Here is an 18,861-nt window from a genome sequence, read left to right on the forward strand (position 1 = left end):
AGAAGACTTTAATTTTTCTGTGTCTCATTCTCCTGACTTATAAAATGAGCAGGCTGGGCTTGATCTCTCTAGGGTTCATCCCAACTCAAAAATCCAATGACTTCTATCCACAAGTCTGGATTGTAATGGTATCCATGGAAATCAAGTATTAAGAGCATATTAAAGAAACATTCTGGAGGTGGAGGTATAGGGACCTAAAAAGAACAAGGAATCAAAGATGTTGACTCTAGCCCAGCAATCTAGAAGAACATTATGAATGGTAGACTTGAGGAATTGGATGGGACGGCTGATTCCCTATCAGGCATGTGAAGTCCGTGGTGCTGAAAGGCTATCACAGGGAGAGTGATTCATAGGGTGTCAGAGGAAAGGGGATCTCAGAGGTGATATGGCTGGTCTCTGTCTTAGAGCAGGCATTTCTTCTTCAACACCTTCAGCAAGGGCAGAGTTCACTGCTGAGAGACAGCTCATTCTTGGGTTGAACAACCTGAGTTATTTGCAAGAAATTTTTTCCTGTTAAGCCAAAATACAACCTCCTTCAAATTTCTGCTTTCTGAAACAGAGAAAAACACATCTATGCTGCATCCACATGACAAGTTTTCACAAATTTGCATAAAGCTGGATCCCAAGAGCACTGTCTTTCCCAATCTCGTCATTCTTAGCCTTTTCAGCGGTTTTCACATGTTGTTTTTAGATCCCTTACCAACCCCATGGCTCTTTTCAGAACATTCTCTCATTTGTCAGTGTCCCTTTGACCTGTGGTTCAGCCCAGCAGTGAGCCCCAGGAGCACCTGGATTCCTTGTCTTTGAGAAGGCTCCGTGCCTCTAGTGATGCGGGCCAAGAGAATTGGCACATCACACTTATGACACACGCAGAACTTTTCCACACGGACTACTGTCCGATCTGGATGTGAACCCAGAAGACACTGTGGACACCGTGAGGCAAATGACCCCAGAGTAAGTGATTGAAGAGAGAAGAGTGTTTGGCTCATGATGGAAGCATGGAGATCTAGAATTTGAGTCAGAAGAAGTGGAGCATGAAGGAGTAAACCCAAGGAAAGCTCACTGTTAGAAGGACCAAGGGAGCAAAGCACTTAAAGAGAGGTGTAGCAGATAGTACTCAAACCTCACCGAAAGCCAAGGAACAACTGTGGGGACTGAGAAAAGGCTGTTTTGTATGACAAAGTCTTTCTCAGTTACTTTTAGAGCAGTAGTATTCAAAGTGTAGAGGAGTAAAACGTTGCAGAGCTTTAAGTAATGAATTCTGAATTGGAAGGAAATGGGGCAATGGGTATTAGACTACTAAAGAAGGAAGTCTGGTAGTCAAGTTGATGGAAAGGAATGGTTATATGTATGTGCTTGCTTTTTGGTTTTGTTTTTCATCTGAAGTTAGGACAGCCTTAAACATATTAAAAAGATAATAAGGATTTTAGACAAGTCAGTTACCATCTGTAGACTTCCCAGCTGTACAAGGAGGGTGTTAGGCTAAAAGCTACTGGGGGCTTCCCTGGTGGCGCAGTGGTTGAGAATCCGCCTGCCAATGCAGGGGACATGGGCTCGTGCCCCAGTCCGGGAAGATCCCATGTGCCGCGGAGCGGATGGGCCCGTGAGCCATGGCTGTTGAGCCTGCGCGTCCGGAGCCTGTGCTCCGCAACGGGAGAGGCCACAACAGTGAAAGGCCCGCGTACTGCAAAAAACAAAAATAAAAAAAATTAAAATATAAGAGCTACTGGAACCTTCTTCTGGCTCTCATCTTCTATGATTCTGTAAGGGAAGGAACCTATAGAAGAAAAGGGACTTGAGACACCTGCAAGGGAGCCTGTAGCTGTCCCATAAGGATGATCATGGAGTTCTCAGTCTTGAATGATGCATCCTACCAGGATCTCTTCTCAAAACACAGTTAGATCACAATTGCTAGTCCCTTCTGTGTGTCCTCTCTTGGTTGAGTGGTTTGCTCTCAGTTCCCCAAACTAGAAACCTGCAGTCATCCTTGCCTGTTGCTCATTCTTCCCTTATCTGTAATTAACTACTGAGTTGTGCAGTCATATCTACTAAAATCTTTCTCCGTTGCATCTCCTTCTCTCCATTCCTACGACCATCTTGTCCCGGTCCGGAAATCACTAGCAGGACACTTACAACAGCCTTCTAATCTGCTCCCCACTTGATCCCCTGAAATCTCTCCTTTAACCCAGAGGAGTGTAGCTAAGGCACAAATCTGATCTTTCTTACAACATTCAGAATATCCCAATGTTTCCCCATCCCCTGAAGACTTGCGCTCGTTCACCAGCCTAACAAGCTGTAGCAGGGTGTTGGCCTTCCCAGCTCCCAGCCTCATCTCTGACCGCTTCCTCACTTTGCCTTGAATGGGATGCTCCAGCCACACTGAACTGTTGGTTGTTCCTTGTCGTTAACACGCTGCCACTCACCTCCATCCCTTTAATCATGTTTTCCTCTCTATTGGGAATGCCCCTTAACTTTCGTGTTTTTAAAAAAATATTTATTTATCTATTTGGCTGCGCCGGGTCTTAGTTGCAGCACGTGGGATCTTTTCGTTACGGTGTGTGGGAACTTTAGTTGCGACATGCGGAATCTAGTTCCCTGACCAGGGATCAAACCCAGGCCTCCGGCATTGGGAGCACGGAGTTGTAGCCACTGGACCACCAGGAGAGTCCCTCACTTGTTTTTTTTGTTGTTGTAGTTGTTGTCACGGTTTACTCTTTATTTTATTTATTTATTTTAACATCTTTATTGGAGTATAATTGCTTTACATTGTTGTGTTAGTTTCTGCTTTATAACAAAGTGAATCAGCTATACATACACGTATATCCCCATATCTCTTCCCTCTTGCGTCTCCCTATCCCACCCTCCCTATCCCACCCCTCTAGGTGGTCACAAAGCACTGAGCTGATCTCCCTGTGCTATGTGGCTAATTCCCACTAGCTGTCTATTTTACATTTGGTGGTGTATTTATGTCCATGCCACTCTCTCACTTTGTCCCAGATTACCCTTAGCCCACCCTATGTCCTCAAGTCCATTTTCTACGTCTGTATCTTTATTCCTGTCCTGCCCCTAGGTTCTTCAGATCCATTCTTTTTTTTTTTTTTTTAGATTCCATATATCTGTGTTAGCATACAGTGTTTGCTTTTCTCTTTCTGACTTACTTCACTCTGTATGACAGACTCTAGGTCCATCCACCTCACTACAAATAATTGCATTTCTTTTTATAGCTGAGTAATATTCCATTGTACACATGCCACATTTTCTTTCTCCATTCATCTCTCGATGGACACTTAGGTTGCTTCCATGTCCTGGCTATTGTAAATAGAGCTGCAATGAACATCGTGCTACATGACTCGTTTTGAATTATGGTTTTCTCAGGGTATATGCCCAGTAGTGGGATTCCTGGATCGTATGGTAGTTCTATTTGTAGTTTTTAAAGGAACCTCCATACCGTTCTCCATAGTGGCTGTATCAATTTACATTCCCACCAGCAGTGCAAGAGGGTTCCCTTTTCTCCACACCCTCTCCAGCATTTATTGTTTGTAGATTTTTGGGTGATGGCCATTCTGGCCAATGTGAGGTGACACATTGTAGTTTTGATTTGCATTTCCCTAATGATTACTGATGTTGAGCATCCTTTCATGTGTTTGTTGGAAATCTGTATATCTGCTTTGTAGAAATGCCTATTTAGGTCATCTGCCAATTTTTGGATTGGGTTGTTTTTTTTTTTTGATATTGAGCTGCATGAGCTGCTTGTATATTTTGGAGATTAAACCTTTCTCAGTGGCTTCATTTGCAAATATTTTCTCCCATTCTGAGGGTTGTCTTTTCGTCTTGTTTATGATTTCTTCTGCTATGCAAAAGCTTTTAAGTTTCATTAGGTCCCATTTGTTTATTTTTGTTTTTATTTCCATTTCTCTAGGAGGTGGGTCAAAAAGGATCTTGCTGTGATGTCATAGAGTGTTCTGCCTATGTTTTCCTCTAAGAGTTTGATAGTGTCTGGCCTTACATTTGGGTCTTTAATCCATTTTGAGTTTATTTTTGTGTGTGGTGTTAGGGAGTGTTCCAAATTCATTCTTTTACATGTAGCTGTCCAGTTTTCCCAGCACCACTTATTGAAGAGGCTGTCTTTTCTCCATTGTATATTCTTTCCTCCTTTATCAAAAATAAGGTGACCATATGTGTGTGGGTTTATTTCTGGGCTTTCTATCCTGTTCCACTGGTCTGTATTTCTGTTTTTGTGCCACTACCATACTGTCTTGATCACTGTAGTTTTGTAGTATAGTCTGAACTCAGGGAGCCTGATTCCTCCAGCTCTGTTTTTCTTTCTCAGGCTTGCTTTGGCTATTCGGGGTCTTTTGTTTTTCCATACACATTGTGAAATTTTTTGTTCTAGTTCTGTGAAAAATGCCAGTGGTAGTTTGATAGGGATGCGTTGAATCTGTAGATTGCTTTGAGTAGTAGACTCATTTTCACAAAGTTGATTCTTCCAATCCAGGAACATTGTACATCTCTCCATCTATTTGCATCCTCTTTAATTTCTTCCATCGCTGTCTCTATAATTTTCTGCATACAGGTCTTTTGTTTCCTTAGGTAGGTTTATTCCTAGGTATTTTATTCTTTTTGTTGCAGTGGTAAATGGGAGAGTTTTCTTAATATCATGTTCAGATTTTTCATCCTTAGTGTATAGGAATGCAGAATATTTCTGTGCGTTAATTTTGTATCCTGCTACTTTACCAAATTCATTGATTAGCTGTAGTAGTTTTCTGGTAGCTTATTAAGGATTCTGTATGTATTGTATCATGTCATCTGCAAACAGTGACAGTTTTACTACTTCTTTTCTGATTTGGATTCCTTTTATTTCTTTTTCTTCTCTGATTTCTGTGGCTAAAACTTCCAAAACTATGTTGAATAATAGTGGTGAGAGTGGACAACCTTGTCTTGTTCCTGATTTTGGTGGAAATGATTTCAGTTTTTCACCATTGAGGACGATGTCGGCTGTGGGTTTGTCATATATGCCCTTTATTCTGTTGAGGTAAGTTCCCTCTATGTGTACTTTCTGGATGGTTTTTATCATAAATGGGTGTTGAATTTTGTCGAAAGCTTTCTCTGCATCTATTGAGATGATCATATGGTTTTTCTCCTTCAATTTGTTAATATGGTGTATCACATTGATTGATTTTCATGTATTGAAGAATGCCTGCATTCCTGGGATAAACCCCACATGTTCATGTTGTATGATCGTTTTAATGTGTCCTTGGATTCTGTTTGCTAGTATTTTGTTGAAGATGTTTGCATCTATGTTCATCAGTGATATTGTCCTGTAGTTTTCTATCTTTGTGACATCTTTGTCTGGTTTTGGTATCAGGGGTGATAGTGGCCTCATAGAATGAGTTTGGGAGTGTTCCTCCCTTTGCTATACTTTGGAAGAGTAGAAGGATAGGTGTTCGCTCTTCTCGAAATGTTTGATAGAATTCGCCTGTGAAGCCATCTGGTCCTGGGCTTTTGTTTGTTGGAAGATTTTTATCACAGTCTCAATTTCAGTGCTTGTGTCTGTTCTGTTTATATTTTCCATTTTTTCCTGGTTCAGTCACAGAAGTTTGAGCTTTTCTAAGAGTTTGTCCATTTCTTCCAGGTTGTCCATTTTACTGGCATGTAGTTGTTTGTAGTAATCTCTCACCATCCTTTGTATTTCTCAGTGTCAGTTTTAACTTCTCCTTTTTCATTTCTAATTCTATTGATTTGAGCCTTCTCCCTTTTTTTCTTGATGAGTCTGGCTAATGATATATCAGTTTTGTTTATCATCTCAAAGAACCAGCTTTTAGTTTTATTAAGCTTTGCTGTTCCTTCCTTCATTTCTTTTTCATTTATTTTTGATCTGATCTTTATGATTTCTCTCCTTCTGCTAACTTGGGTTTTTTTGTTCTTCTTTCTCTAATTGCTTTAGGTGTAAAGTTAGGTTGTTTATTTGAGGTTTTTCTTGTTTCTTAAGGTAGGATTGTATTGCTATAAACTTCCCTCTTAGAACTCTTTTTGCTGCATCCCATAGGTTTTGGGTCATCGTGTTTTCATTGACATTTGTTTCTAGGTATGTTATGATTTCCTCTTTGATTTCTTCAGTGATCTCTTGGTTATTTAGTAGTGTATTGTTTAGCCTCCATGTGTTTGTATTTTTACAGATTTTTTACTGTAATTGATATCTAGTCTCATAACGTTGTGGTTGGAAAAGATACCTGATACGATTCAATTTTCTTACATTTACCAAGGCTTGATTTGTGACCCAAGATATGATCTCTCCTGGAGAAATTGCCATGAGCACTTGAGGAGAAAGTGTATTCTGTTGTTTTTGGATGGAATGTCCTATAAATATCAATTAAGTCCATCTTGGTTATTTAATGTGTCATCTAAAGCTTGTGTTTCCTTATTTTCATTTTGGATGATGTGTCCATTGGTGAAAGCAGGGTGTTAGCATCCCCTACTATGATTGTGTTACTGTCGATTTCCCATTTTATGGCTGTTAGCATTTGCCTTATGTATTGAGGTGCTCCTATATTGGGTGCATAAATATTTACAGTTGTTATATCTTCTTCTTGGATTGATCTCTTGATCATTATGTAGTGTCGTTCTTTGTCTCTTGTAAAAGTCTTTATTTTAAAGTCTATTTTGTCTGATATGAGAATTGCTACTCCAGCTTTCTTCTGATTTCTATTTGCATGGAATCTCTTTTTCCATCCCCTCACTTTCAGTCTGTATGTGTCCCTAGGTCTGAAGTGGGTCTCTTTTAGACAGCATATATATGGGTTTTGTTTTGGTATCCATTCAGCCAGTCTGTGTCTTTTGGTTGGAGCATTTAATCCATTTACATTTAAGGTAATTATCGATATGTATGTTCCCATTACCATTTTCTTAATGTTTTTGGTTTGTTATTTTAGGTCTTTTCCTTCTCCTGTGTCTCCTGCCTATAGAATTTCCTTTAGCATTTGTTGTATAGCTGGTTTGGTGGTGCCTAATTCTCTTAGCTTTTGCTTGTCTGTAAAGGTTTTAATTTCTCCGTTTAATCTGTATGAGATCCTTGCTGGGTAATCTTGGTTGTAGGTTTTTCCCTTTCATCATGTTAAATATGTCTTGCCACTCCCTTCTGGCTTGCAGAGTTTCTGCTGAAAGATCAGCTGTTAACCTTATGGGGATTCCCTTGTATGTTGTTTGTTGTTTTTTCCTTGCTGCTTTTCATAGCTTTTCTTTGTAGTTCATTTTTGATGGTTTAATTAATATGTGTCTTGGCATGTTTCTCCTTGGGTTTATCCTGTATGGGACTCTCTTTGCTTCCTGGACTTAACTGAATATTTCCTTTCCCATTTTAGGGAAGTTTTCAACCATAATCTTTTCAAATATTTTCTCAGTCCCTTTCTTTTTCTCTTCTTCTTCTGGGACCCCTATAATTCGAATGTTGGTGCATTTAATGTTGTCCCAGAGGTCTTTAAGACTGTCCTCAATTCTTTTCATTCTTTTTTCTTTATTCTGGTCTGCAGTAGTTATTTCCACTATTTTATCTACCAGGTCACTTATCCGTTCTTCTGCCTCAGTTATTCTGCTATTGATTCCTTCTAGATAATTCCTAATTTCATTTATTGTATTGTTCATCATTGTTTGTTTGCTCTTTAGTTCTTCTCGGTCCTTGTTAAATGTTCTTGTATTTTCTCCATTCTATTTCCAAGATTTTGGATCATCTTTACTATCATTACTCTGAATATTTTTTCTGGTAGACTGCCTATTTCCTCTTCATCTGTTTGGTCTCGTGGGTTTTTACCTTGCCCCTTCATCTGCTGTGTCTTTCTCTGTCTTCTCATTTTGCTTAACTCACTGTGTTTGGGTCTCCTTTTTGCAGGCTGCAGATTCGTCGTTCTCTTTGTTTTCGGTGTCTGCCCCAAGAGGCTAAGGTTGGTTCAGTGGGTTGTGTTGGCTTCCTGGTGGATGGGACTAGTGCCTGTGTTCTGATGGATGAAGCTGGATCTTGTCTTTCTGGTGGGCAGGACCGCATCCGGTGGTGTGTTTTGGGGTGTCTGTGACCTTATTATGCTTTTAGGCAGCCTCTCTGCTAATGGGTGGGCTTGTGTTCCTGTGTTGCTAGTTGTTTGGCATAGGGTGTCCAGCACTGTAGCTTGCTGGTTGTTGAGTGGAGCTGGGTCTTATTGTTGAGATGGAGCTCTCTGGGAGAGCTTTTGCTGTTTGATATTATGTGGAGCTGGGAGGTCTCTGGTAGACCATGTCCTGATCTTGGCTTTCCCACCTCAGAGGCACAGGCCAGAAACCTGGCCAGAGCACCAAAGCCCTGTCACCCACATGGCTCAGAAGAAAAGGGAGAGAAGAAAGAAAAAAAGAAAGAAAAAAAAGAAAGAGAGAGAGAGAGAGGGAGGGAGGGAGGGAGGAAGGAAGGAAGAAAATAAAAATAAATAAAGTTATTAAAATAAAAAACTAAAAAGTAATTTAAGAAAAAGAAAAAAGAAAGAGGAGAGCAACTAAACCAAAAAACAAATCCACCAATGATAACAAGCTCTAAAAGCTATGCTGAAAAAAACAAAAAAACAAAAAAAAACAAAACAAAAAAACCCCAAAAAAACCTGGACAGACTGAACCCTAGGACAAATGGTAAAAGCAAAGCTATACAGACATAATCACACAAAGAAGCATATACATACACAGTCACAAAAAGAGAAAAAGGAAAAAATATATATATATATTAAAAATAAAGGTAGAGAGCAACCAAATCAATAAACAAATATACTAATGCTAATAAACTCTAAATACTAAACTAAGATAAATTTAAAACCAGAAATGAGTCAGTTGCATACAGCAAACCCCATGTCTACAGTTACTCCCAAAGTCCATTGCCTGAATTTTGGGATGATTCGTTGTCTCTTCAGGTATTCCAGAGCTGCAGGGTACATCAAGTTAATTGTGGAGATTTGATCCGCTGCTCTTGAGGCTGCTGGGAGAAATTTCTCTTTCTCTTCTTTGTTCCCACACCTCCTAGGGTTCATCTTTGGATTTGGACCCACCTCTGCGTGTAGGTCGCCTGAGGACGTCTGTTCCCGCCCAGACAGGATGGGGTTAAAGGAGCAGCTGATTAGGGGGCTCTGGCCCACTCAGGCCGTGGGGGGAGAGAGGGGTATGGAATGCAGGGTGAGCCTGTGGTGGCAGAGGCCGGAGTGATGTTGAACCAGCCTGAGACGCACCCTGTGTTCTCCTGGGGAAGTTGTCGCTGGTTCACGGGACCCTGGCAGTGGCGGGCTGCCCAGACTCCCGAGAGAGGAGGTGTGGAGAGTGACCTGTGCTTGCACACAGGCTTCTTGGTGGCGGCAGCAGCGGCCTTAGCATTTCATGCCTGTTTCTGGGGTCCATGCTGATAGCCGCGGCTCGCGCCCATCTCTGGAGCTCATTTAGGCGGTGCTCTGAATCTCCTCTCCTGGCGCACCCCGAAACAGTGGTGTCTTGCCTCTTCGGCAGCTCCAGACTTTTTTCCAGACTCCCTCCTGGCTAGCTGTGGCACACTGGCCCCTTCAGGCTGTGTTCACGCCACCAACCCCAGTCCTCTCCCTGGAATCTGACCTCTGAAGCCGGAGCCTCAGTTTCTAGCCCCCACCCGCCCCGGCAGGTGAGCAGACAAGCCTCTCGGGCTGGTGAGTGCTGGTCGGCACCAATCATCTCTTTGGGAATCTCTCCGCTTTCCCCTCCGCACCCCTGTTGCTGTGCTGTCCTCTGTGGCTCCGAAGCTATCCCCCTGCCACCCCTGTCCCCGCCAATGAAGGGCCTTCCTAGTGTGTGGAAACTTCTCCTCCTTCACAGCTCTCTCTCACTGGTGCAGGTCCCGTCCCTATTCTTTTGTCTCTTGTTTTTTCTTTTTTCTTTTGCCCTACCCAGGTACGTAGGGAGTTCTTGCCTTTTGGGAAGTCTGAGGTCTTCTGCCAGCGTTCAGTGGGTGTTCTGTAGGAGTTGTTCCACATGTAGATGTATTTCTGATGTGTTTGTGGGGAGGAGGGTGATCTCCACGTCTTACTCCTCCGCCATCTTGAAGGTCTCCCCCCTCACTTAGATTTTAAGGAGGTTTTTTTCTTTTGCTTGTTATAGAAAATTTCAAGGTTGTATAAATGAGGAGAGAAGAGTGTAACGAACCCCCATGTGTCCATCACCCACCTGCAACAGTTATCAGCTTGGGGCTACTCTTGCTTCATCTACACTACTACCTCCCACCCACTGGGCCATTTTGGAAGCACACCCAGACAGCATATCATTTCATTCATAAATATTTCAGTATGTAGCTCTAAAATAGAAAGACCTTTTTTTGATAACCACAATACCACTTTTTAAAGTGTGGGTCTCAAATTGCTTCCTATAGAAGCATCTGTGGTGCTATTTAAAATGCAGATTTCTGGACCTCACCAAGTCAGACATTCTGGGAGTGGGTCCCAGTCACCAGCACTTTTTTTTTCTTTTGGTTCTGCCAGGTATTTTTAAAATTGTGGTAAAATGTACATAACCTAAAATGGACCATTTTAACCCTTTTTAAGTGTACAGTTCATTGGTATTAAGTACATTGACATTGTTGTGCAGCCATCACCACCATCCATCTCCAGAATTTTTCATCATCCCCAACACAGACTCTGTACCCACTAAACACTGACTCCCCATCTTCCTATTCCTACCCCCAGCCCCTGGTAATCTCTGTCCTACTTCCATCTCTATGGTTTTGTCAGCAGCATTTTTAGCAAGCACGCTGGGTGACTGGGGGTGGGGTGCATCCAAATTTGGGAACCATTGGATCAGATAGTCCTGAGGGTCCCTTTTAAGTTCTGAAAATACAGTTTGTCTTACTTAACTGGAAGAGGCCCATATCGTGTAAGCTTAGCAGGTTCCAGCCCCATATCCATCCCCATGCCTGCATGAACTGTCAGCCCCACCTGACTTTGCTGGTGGCTCTTCCAGTCCGTATTCACTGTGCAAAGCTGGTTCACCCCTGTAGGACACCACTTCTTTCTTCCCATCATGGAAAACCGAGGCCCTAGCACCTGTTCCAGGGCCTGAGCGGCTGCCTCTCTCCACCTTCCTCCCCGTCTCCCTCTGTGGTCTCTCTGCAACTTTCCTTTATAATTCACGCTGCCTGGCAGCTTCTGGCCTGTTCCTGGCTGTCTAGTGTGAAGTTTATGGTTTCCTCCTACCACTTCTGACTCTAGTCATTCCCTTGATTTCCAAACAAAACCACAACATATCTCAGCTTCCAGTTCATCCTTTTATTACCCCTGTCTCTTGTGGTTTGGGGATGCTTGCTTGTTGACAGTGAGCTGTATTTCAGATCCCTTGAGGAAAGCCTCCCAAACCCTCCTGGAGAAGATAAATATTTCTGCCTCTGTGGTTGACTATGGCCCGCGCTCTGAATTTACATAGAAAGTGGATGTTCAAAAGGCTTTTCTTTTTAATTAGAAAAATAAAAATTATAGCTTATAAAGAAAGCTAAGCAGGGGAACTGCAGTTTTGACCTTCTTAACTTTCAGCTGTGGAATATGTTGACAGTTGATACAGTTCATTGTTGTTTTAAAAGTTCTTCCCTGGAGCCTTCCTAGTTTCTACGGGATTCACAACACTTCCTTAGTCATGCTGCCCTCCCTCCCATTTTTCATATATGAGAACCAAGGGTTTAGAACACTTTGTTTATTTTCTTCACTGCTATTTTAGCTTCTGCATTTGTGCTATTTGTATTTGCTAAAATCAAATTAGGTTATGTTTCAGGCAGCTGGTTTTCTCACAACAACAGCAGTAAACAACTAATATTGAGGACTTCTTTTGTGCCAGACTGTGTTCTAAGTGTTCCATGTGGATTAACTGATTTAATTCTCACAATGACCTCATAAGGAGGCATTATTATTAACTTCATTTTAGGGATGAGGAAACAAAGGCATAGATTAAGGAATTATCCAACATTTCAGAGCTATTAAGTGGTGGATGGTGATTCTCTGGCATGTGATACTAGGAAGAGCTCCAACTTTATGTTAGGAGTCCTGAATTCAAGTCTCTCCCATCCTTAGGTTGGTCTAATAGGGCAGATAGAGAAGTTAGTGATTATATTACGGTATTGTAAAGCTTAGGGGTTCAGGGATGGCTTCCTAGGAGAGATGGTACATGAAATGATGCCCTAAGATGTACACAGATGTCAGAACAGCATGTCAGGTATTGAGGTTGCATGTTGGCCAACTGGCCCATGGGGGCCACACCTGGACATTGAGGTACTAAGCATGGAGAGGGGGCTGGAGGAGAAGTAGGTGGTGATGGCAGCTAGGAAAGTAAGCAAGTCTTGGAGGTCTTCCATGGTTCATAAAGGAATTTGGACTTCATCTGGAGGCAGTGAGAGCCATTTAAGGATTTTTAACAAGTGATGTAATCACGATTACATTTTTAGAGAGATCTTTCTGGATCTCTGCAGTTTGTTTCTAATGATTTACTATGATAAATAAAACTGTAGCAAATCTCAAATTGCCCATCTCTTCATCTCTAATTGTCTCCTTAGGATACATTTGCTGGGGTAGAATTTCTGGTCCAGAAGATAGGCACATTGAAGGCATTTAATTTCTACTGTCAAATTTCCTTTTTAAAATTTAAACAAAAGATACTATAGTGTTCAGGCAGTGCTGAATCTTGTTTTGTTTTTCCCCCATAATAATTTTAAAAATTAAATTCTCATTAAATTGGAGTGGATCTTTGTGCATTTTTTTCTGGGAGACTATACAGATGGCATGCTCTCTTAAGACCCTCTATATTTAAGGATGCCTTTCTTATACCCTCAAGTGAGCAGGAATATGAACTCTTGTTTAATAAGCTATCTTCTTTTTTTTTTTTTTCTTAAAACTGTGGACATATGGCTCTGGATATTGAAAAGGAAATATTTGCACCTAAACTGTCCTTCCTCCTCGTGTTGTGAACCATTTTTTTTTCTGCTTAGGTATAAGATTTTCCCCATATACTTAAAATTAGAGGATTTTTCTAGAATAAGTCCAGGTTCTATTTTCTTTTCAATAATTTTGGTAAACAGTGAGAGCTTTTAGGACATAGATTCAAATCTTTCTTGGGTGCATGAAAGTTTTCTTCTGTTGTTATTTGTGCCTCTTTTCTGTTATTTTTCTTATTTATTCTAAAGGTTCACCAACTGTCTGTATTGCATCTCTTCTCTATTTTTAACATGTGATATTTTCCCCCACCTCTTTGTCTTTTATCCTCCATGTTTTGGAAGCACACCTCCCCTTCAAACAAAAGCACTTGCCCTCCTCATCATTGAATGTATTTCCTACTATTCATTTGGATTTTCTTCTGTCATAGAGCAAACTTTGCATTATTTTTGTATTTTTCAGTCTTTTCTCAACCAAGCCAGAGGTTTTTTTTTCCAGCCATGTTTTGACTTCTTAACCCCATCATTTATCTTTTGTTTTGTAGAATGCTTCCTTGAATTTTATTGTCATTAAATTTTAAGGAGATACTATACATTTCCTTCTGTTTCTGATAATATTTTCCCCCAAATATGCTTTTCTTTCACTAATACAGGTTACATTCTTCTTCTTTTAGAGTGAAGAATTATTTTATCAAGTGGATATTGGTGTTCATTTATTCATTTTTGAAATAAGAAAAGTAAATGCCCCCAAATAGTATTGTTGAATTTTCCTGGGATCCTTTTATTGTCATCTTGGATGATCTTAAAATGCATCTTTCACCTATGATACTGCTGAGGCAGGGTAAAATAACACCAGTAGCTACTTTGTAATCTTTGACAAATTACCCTCAGTTTCCTCATCTGTAAAATGGGAATAACAACAATACTTCCTGATGGGGTTGTTGTTATGAATAAATGATAAAATATATGTGAAGTACATAGAACAGTATCTCACATGAATAATAATGCAATGAATGTTGTCATTTTTTATTGTATTGTAATTATTGAACTTTTCACTCTGACATCTCATTTAATCCATACCTAACCCCATTAGGTTGGTACCATTACTGTTCCTATTTTACAGAAAATTATGGCTTTTTTATTTGAAAACAATTTGACTGGACATAATATTCTTGGGACCCAGATTCTCTCTCTCAAAACTTTTGCTCCATCCTTTTCTGGTTTTGAATGTTGTGAGTCTGAAGTCCACCTGACTTTTTATTCTTATAGGGGACTTTTTTTGGTAATGCTTATACAACTCTTTCTTCATCCTCAATGTTTTACTTTTTTAAGCCAGGTATATTCATCTACACAAACATAGTGCTTTAAGACTACACAAATTTATTATCTCACAGTTCTGTAGGTCAGAAACCCAATAGATTCAGCTGGTTTCTCTGGATCCCACTAGGCTAAAATCAAGATGTCTGTCAGCCTGAATGCTTCTCTGAAGGCCCTAGGGTGGAATCCACTCCTAGGCTCATTCAGGGAGTTGGCAGAATTCAGGCCCATGCAGTTGAAGAGCTGAAATCTCCATTTCCTTGCTGGCTGTTGGCCAGGAGTTGTTCTCCACTTCTGGAGGCCTCCTACATTCCTCAGCTCCTGGCCTCTTCCATCTTGGAGCCAGCAACAGCGTGTTGAGTACCTCTCATGCTTTGACTCTCTCTTGCCTCTTGTTCTGATGCATCTCTCTAACTCCAGCCAGAGAATTTTTTCTGTTTTTAAGGACTCATGTGATTAGATTAGGCCCACTAGGATAATCTCCCTATCTTGAGGTCATAACCTTGGTCACATCTGCAAAATCCCTTTTGCAATGTAAGGTAACATATTCATAAATTCTAGAAATTAGGGTGTGGACATCTTTGGGGGGACATTATTCTGCTGAAAGCTCTAGGTTTTTTTGTTAATCATTTTTTCGTCACTTTTTCCTAGAAGACAGCATACCTTTCCAAGCTGTATTTTAGGCACATTTTTCGCATATTTTATTTATGAACACTTTTTTTCTGTTTCATGTGTTGAAACCTCTACTTGAAGGATCCATTTGTCTTCAATATTGGATTATTTAGGTTCTCTCATTTTATCTCTAAAAACTACATTAAAAATCAATTTTAGAGAGGTATAATTTACATACAAAAATTGTCTATTCAAATGATGAGTTTTAACAGATGTATACAACCATAAAACCCCAGCCCCATTCATGATACAAAACATTCCCATCACCCCAAAATCTTCCTTTGCAGCCCATCCCTCCTTTCACCCCTCTAATTGCTTTAAAAGCTTCTCTTTCTCTCTCAGCACTGCATTCACTTCCAAGTCTTGCTTCTATGTCATTAATTTGATTTTCAGCCATATTTCTTCTGTTTTTCTTCTTAGTTCTGAATTATTTGTTAGTTTCTAATAATGTTATGTTTCATAGTTTGTTTCTTCAGCTCATAGTTTTCCATTTTATTCTGTTGTTTTGTCTTCTTATGTCTAAGCGCTCATGTTAGTGAATTGCTCTTCTTTTAAGTTCTCTATTTTGCAAAGACATAGGGAACATGCTCTGTTTCTCTGGTTTTGTTGTGCCCAGACATTGCTCTTCAAATGGTTGTGTGCAGCTGTGCTCCATTCTTTTCTTTAAAAAAAATTACTGCAGGAGAGAAACAAAAACAAAACAAGATCAGAACTGCATGAACACTATCTTTCCTTTAAATAAAAAATAATACATAGAAGATCATGCTAGAAGATGCATACATTTTGGAGTTGCCGTGGCTCCCCACGTCACCTCCCCCAAATCATTCATGGCTAATTTGGACAGCTCTGACATTTGTGTTTTAAGAGGACCCTTAAAAGGATCTTTGAAAACCAACTTGAGGAAATTCCCAGGTGGTACAGTGGTTAGGACTCTGTGCTTCCACTTTTGAGGGCCTGGGTTCTATCCCTGGTCTGGGAACTAAAATCCCACAATTCCCCCAATTTTTTTTAAGTAAAAAATTGAACAGAAAAACAACTTGAAAGATCCAGGACACCTAGAAAAATATCAAGTGTAACCATCATTTGCCCTGTTGGGAATTGAGGTGAGCCTTCCTCTCAGGATTCTGAATCTACAAGACACAGGAGTCCAATCTGAATGAAGAAAATCTACTTCCCATTAAAACGTAATCCCAAATTTTAAGTTTTTATTACAAAGGCGAAAAGAGAAAAATAGTAATGATCATAGAAGTACCGTACCATATGGTTAGAAAGTTCAAACCTTTTAAAGCTGCAAAACAAAAAGTAAAAGCCTCCCTCTACACACTCCAGTTCCCAACTCTTGCAGTTTTGCTTCCTGAAAAGAGAAATTATACGTAAATCAGCATATATAGACATACAGCTATAAATATATACTATATATATAGTATATACACTATATATGTATATATATGCCCTTTTGTGTATTTAGACAAAATATCATAGTATATACATCCTATACTTATTTCATTTAACAGTCTTCAAGAGAAGACTATTCCTTTTCAATCACATAGACTCACCTCCTTCTTTTAAATGACGTCATCTTAATTACATTCTATGGATGCATCATCTTAAATTTAATCAGTCTCCTCCTTTCCAGTTCTACCGTGGGAAAGCAGCAAGCAAAGAAGAGAGTAAACATGCAAATATTACCCCAATACCACTCCATCCTGAGAAGTTAAGCAAAACCTTTCATGGAAAATGAGGATTAGAGAATAGGGTTTCCCACTAACAATTTTCAACCCAGGAAACAAAATGCGGAAAGGGAGGAGTTATTGTTATTTCTTTATTGGGCTCATCTAGGGCAATGGTGTTTCAATTCTGCTGATTGGTATGTGCTATTGTGTACAACTGTAGTGAAGCCTTATCTAGGGAAAGAAGCTTAGATGACTCTGAGAGACCCTTGTAACCATATCATTCTGAGATTTTAAACATTAAGCCTTGGAACTACATTTTAAGCAAACATCTCAGCAGCATTTTCTGAAGTTAGTTAGTACAACATTATCCCATGAATAGAGGAGTATATTCACTTAAATTTAGGAAATGATGCACATCATATTCCCCTCTTAAATTTGTATGGTATGCATTCATATCATAGTTTTTGGAAAAGTTTTGCAGTAAATAAACCTATTCAACCTTACTGAAAGCAAAGTTTCCCAGACTTATTCTATTACCGCACTCTTTCCAGCCTATTACTTGTTAATATCTTATGATGCAAATGTTCCTTCAGAGTATCTTTAAAATATATGTCCCTATTGAATCTATGTTTTAAATTCAGTGCAGGAATCAGTAAACATTTTCTGTAAAGAGCCAGGTAATAACTATTTTAGGTTTTGCAGACCAAACAGTCTATATTGCAAATACTCAGCTCTGCCGTGTCACACAAAAGCAGCCATAAACAGTGGGTGAACAAGTGACCGTGGCTGTATTCCAATAAATCTTTAATCATGGACACACATTGAGTTTTATGTCATTTTCACATGACACAAAATATTATCCTTCTTTTTTTTCCCCCCAGCCATTGGAAACTATAAAAATCATTCTTAACAGGTAGGCTGGATTTGACCTTTGTAGGCCTTTTTGGTCTACAGACCAAAGGGTGACACCCTATGATTTAGTGGATAATGATTCAGGATAAGAAATAAATGCTTTATTCAGTCAGACTGGGCAACACCTGGGATATTTTCAAGAGGATTCAGAAGTTTTGTGTATTTATATATTAACTAGAAAAGAATATTAAAGCTTCATCCACTCTTCAGAAAGCATTTGTTATCCTACAGTTTAGCTCCTAACTATTGAGACATTTTCATAAAACTCTGCCTGTTAAGAAAGGGTAAGCTCAATAAAGATTTCTTGAATAAATACTGGTGAACATCTCCATAGTATACAAGAAATCCGAGTAGAAATGATCTCTACACAGTGGTTTATTTATTACCAGATCTTAAAGAAAACCTTTTAGTGATGATCTGCAAAGGTCAGAGCACAGAATTTGAATTATAAAATGGGTACAGAAATTCAGTGTCTCTCTGGTGCAGATTGCTTTCCGTGGCTGATGGGGTTGGAACATTTGTCAATGACACATTTTTGAGCACCAACAAAAGGACAGCATTCCAAATATATTGAATTCCCTCTGGATGAAGTTACTTTTTTTCTTCATAGAATGCTTGTCACTCCTTTTGTGGCCTCTCTTGAATGATTGCCCGTGTCCTTCCCCCACCCGGGGCTCCCCCGTTTCACGCAGGTTCATTCCGGAGCCCTGGTCCGCCTGCAGCACCACGTGTGGGCCAGGCGTTCAGGTGCGAGAGGTGAAGTGCCGCGTGCTCCTGACGTTCACGCAGACGGAGACCGAGCTACCCGAGGAAGAGTGTGAAGGCCCCCGGCTGCCCACCGAGCGGCCCTGCCACCTGGAAGCCTGTGATGAGAGCCCCACCCCCCGTGAGCTGGCCGCCTCCCAGCAGGAGCAGGACAGTGAGATGACTTACGACTGGGAGTACGCCGGGTTCACCCCTTGCACCGCCACGTGTTTGGGAGGTATGTGATTTTTTTGTTTAAGGGACAGTTAGGTCTTGCATTGCGGATGGTTTGAGAAATCACTAAATCGATTAAGCCGAATATGCAAATTAGCAGAAGTCGAAAGGAGGTTAAGGTTGAATAATTGAAAACTATGCCTTTTCTTTCTTTCAGTTTTCATCGTGATTATTCTAGAAAGATAAAGGACTAATGGCACTGTAGCCTATGCTCCTTGGCCTAAGCATCTGCCTAACTGAGATGGAGTGAGAGGTCACTGATTAATAGAGAATAACTAGGAAAATGCAGAAATGATTAGTTAAGGCAATCTTGTGCATGAAACAGAATTACAGATTGAGGCAGCCTGGCATTGCCCTATCTGATGCAACTCTTGGTCTGAA

General features: G+C 40.3%; 1 protein-coding gene across 6 annotated transcripts in view; it reads left to right on the forward strand.

The window, feature by feature from the left end:
- Nucleotides 1-18,861, forward strand: part of ADAMTSL3 (ADAMTS like 3) — a 468,377-nt gene that overhangs the window by 275,017 nt on the left and 174,499 nt on the right. For all 6 annotated transcript variants that reach the window (XM_067030016.1, XM_067030022.1, XM_067030019.1 and 3 more), the window contains one exon: nt 18,195-18,484. In XM_067030016.1, the coding sequence (XP_066886117.1) occupies nt 18,195-18,484 (290 nt within the window). The remainder of the gene's footprint in view (nt 1-18,194; nt 18,485-18,861) is intronic.

Source organism: Kogia breviceps, chromosome 3 (genome assembly GCF_026419965.1).
Source record: "Kogia breviceps isolate mKogBre1 chromosome 3, mKogBre1 haplotype 1, whole genome shotgun sequence".
NCBI lineage: Eukaryota > Metazoa > Chordata > Mammalia > Artiodactyla > Physeteridae > Kogia > Kogia breviceps.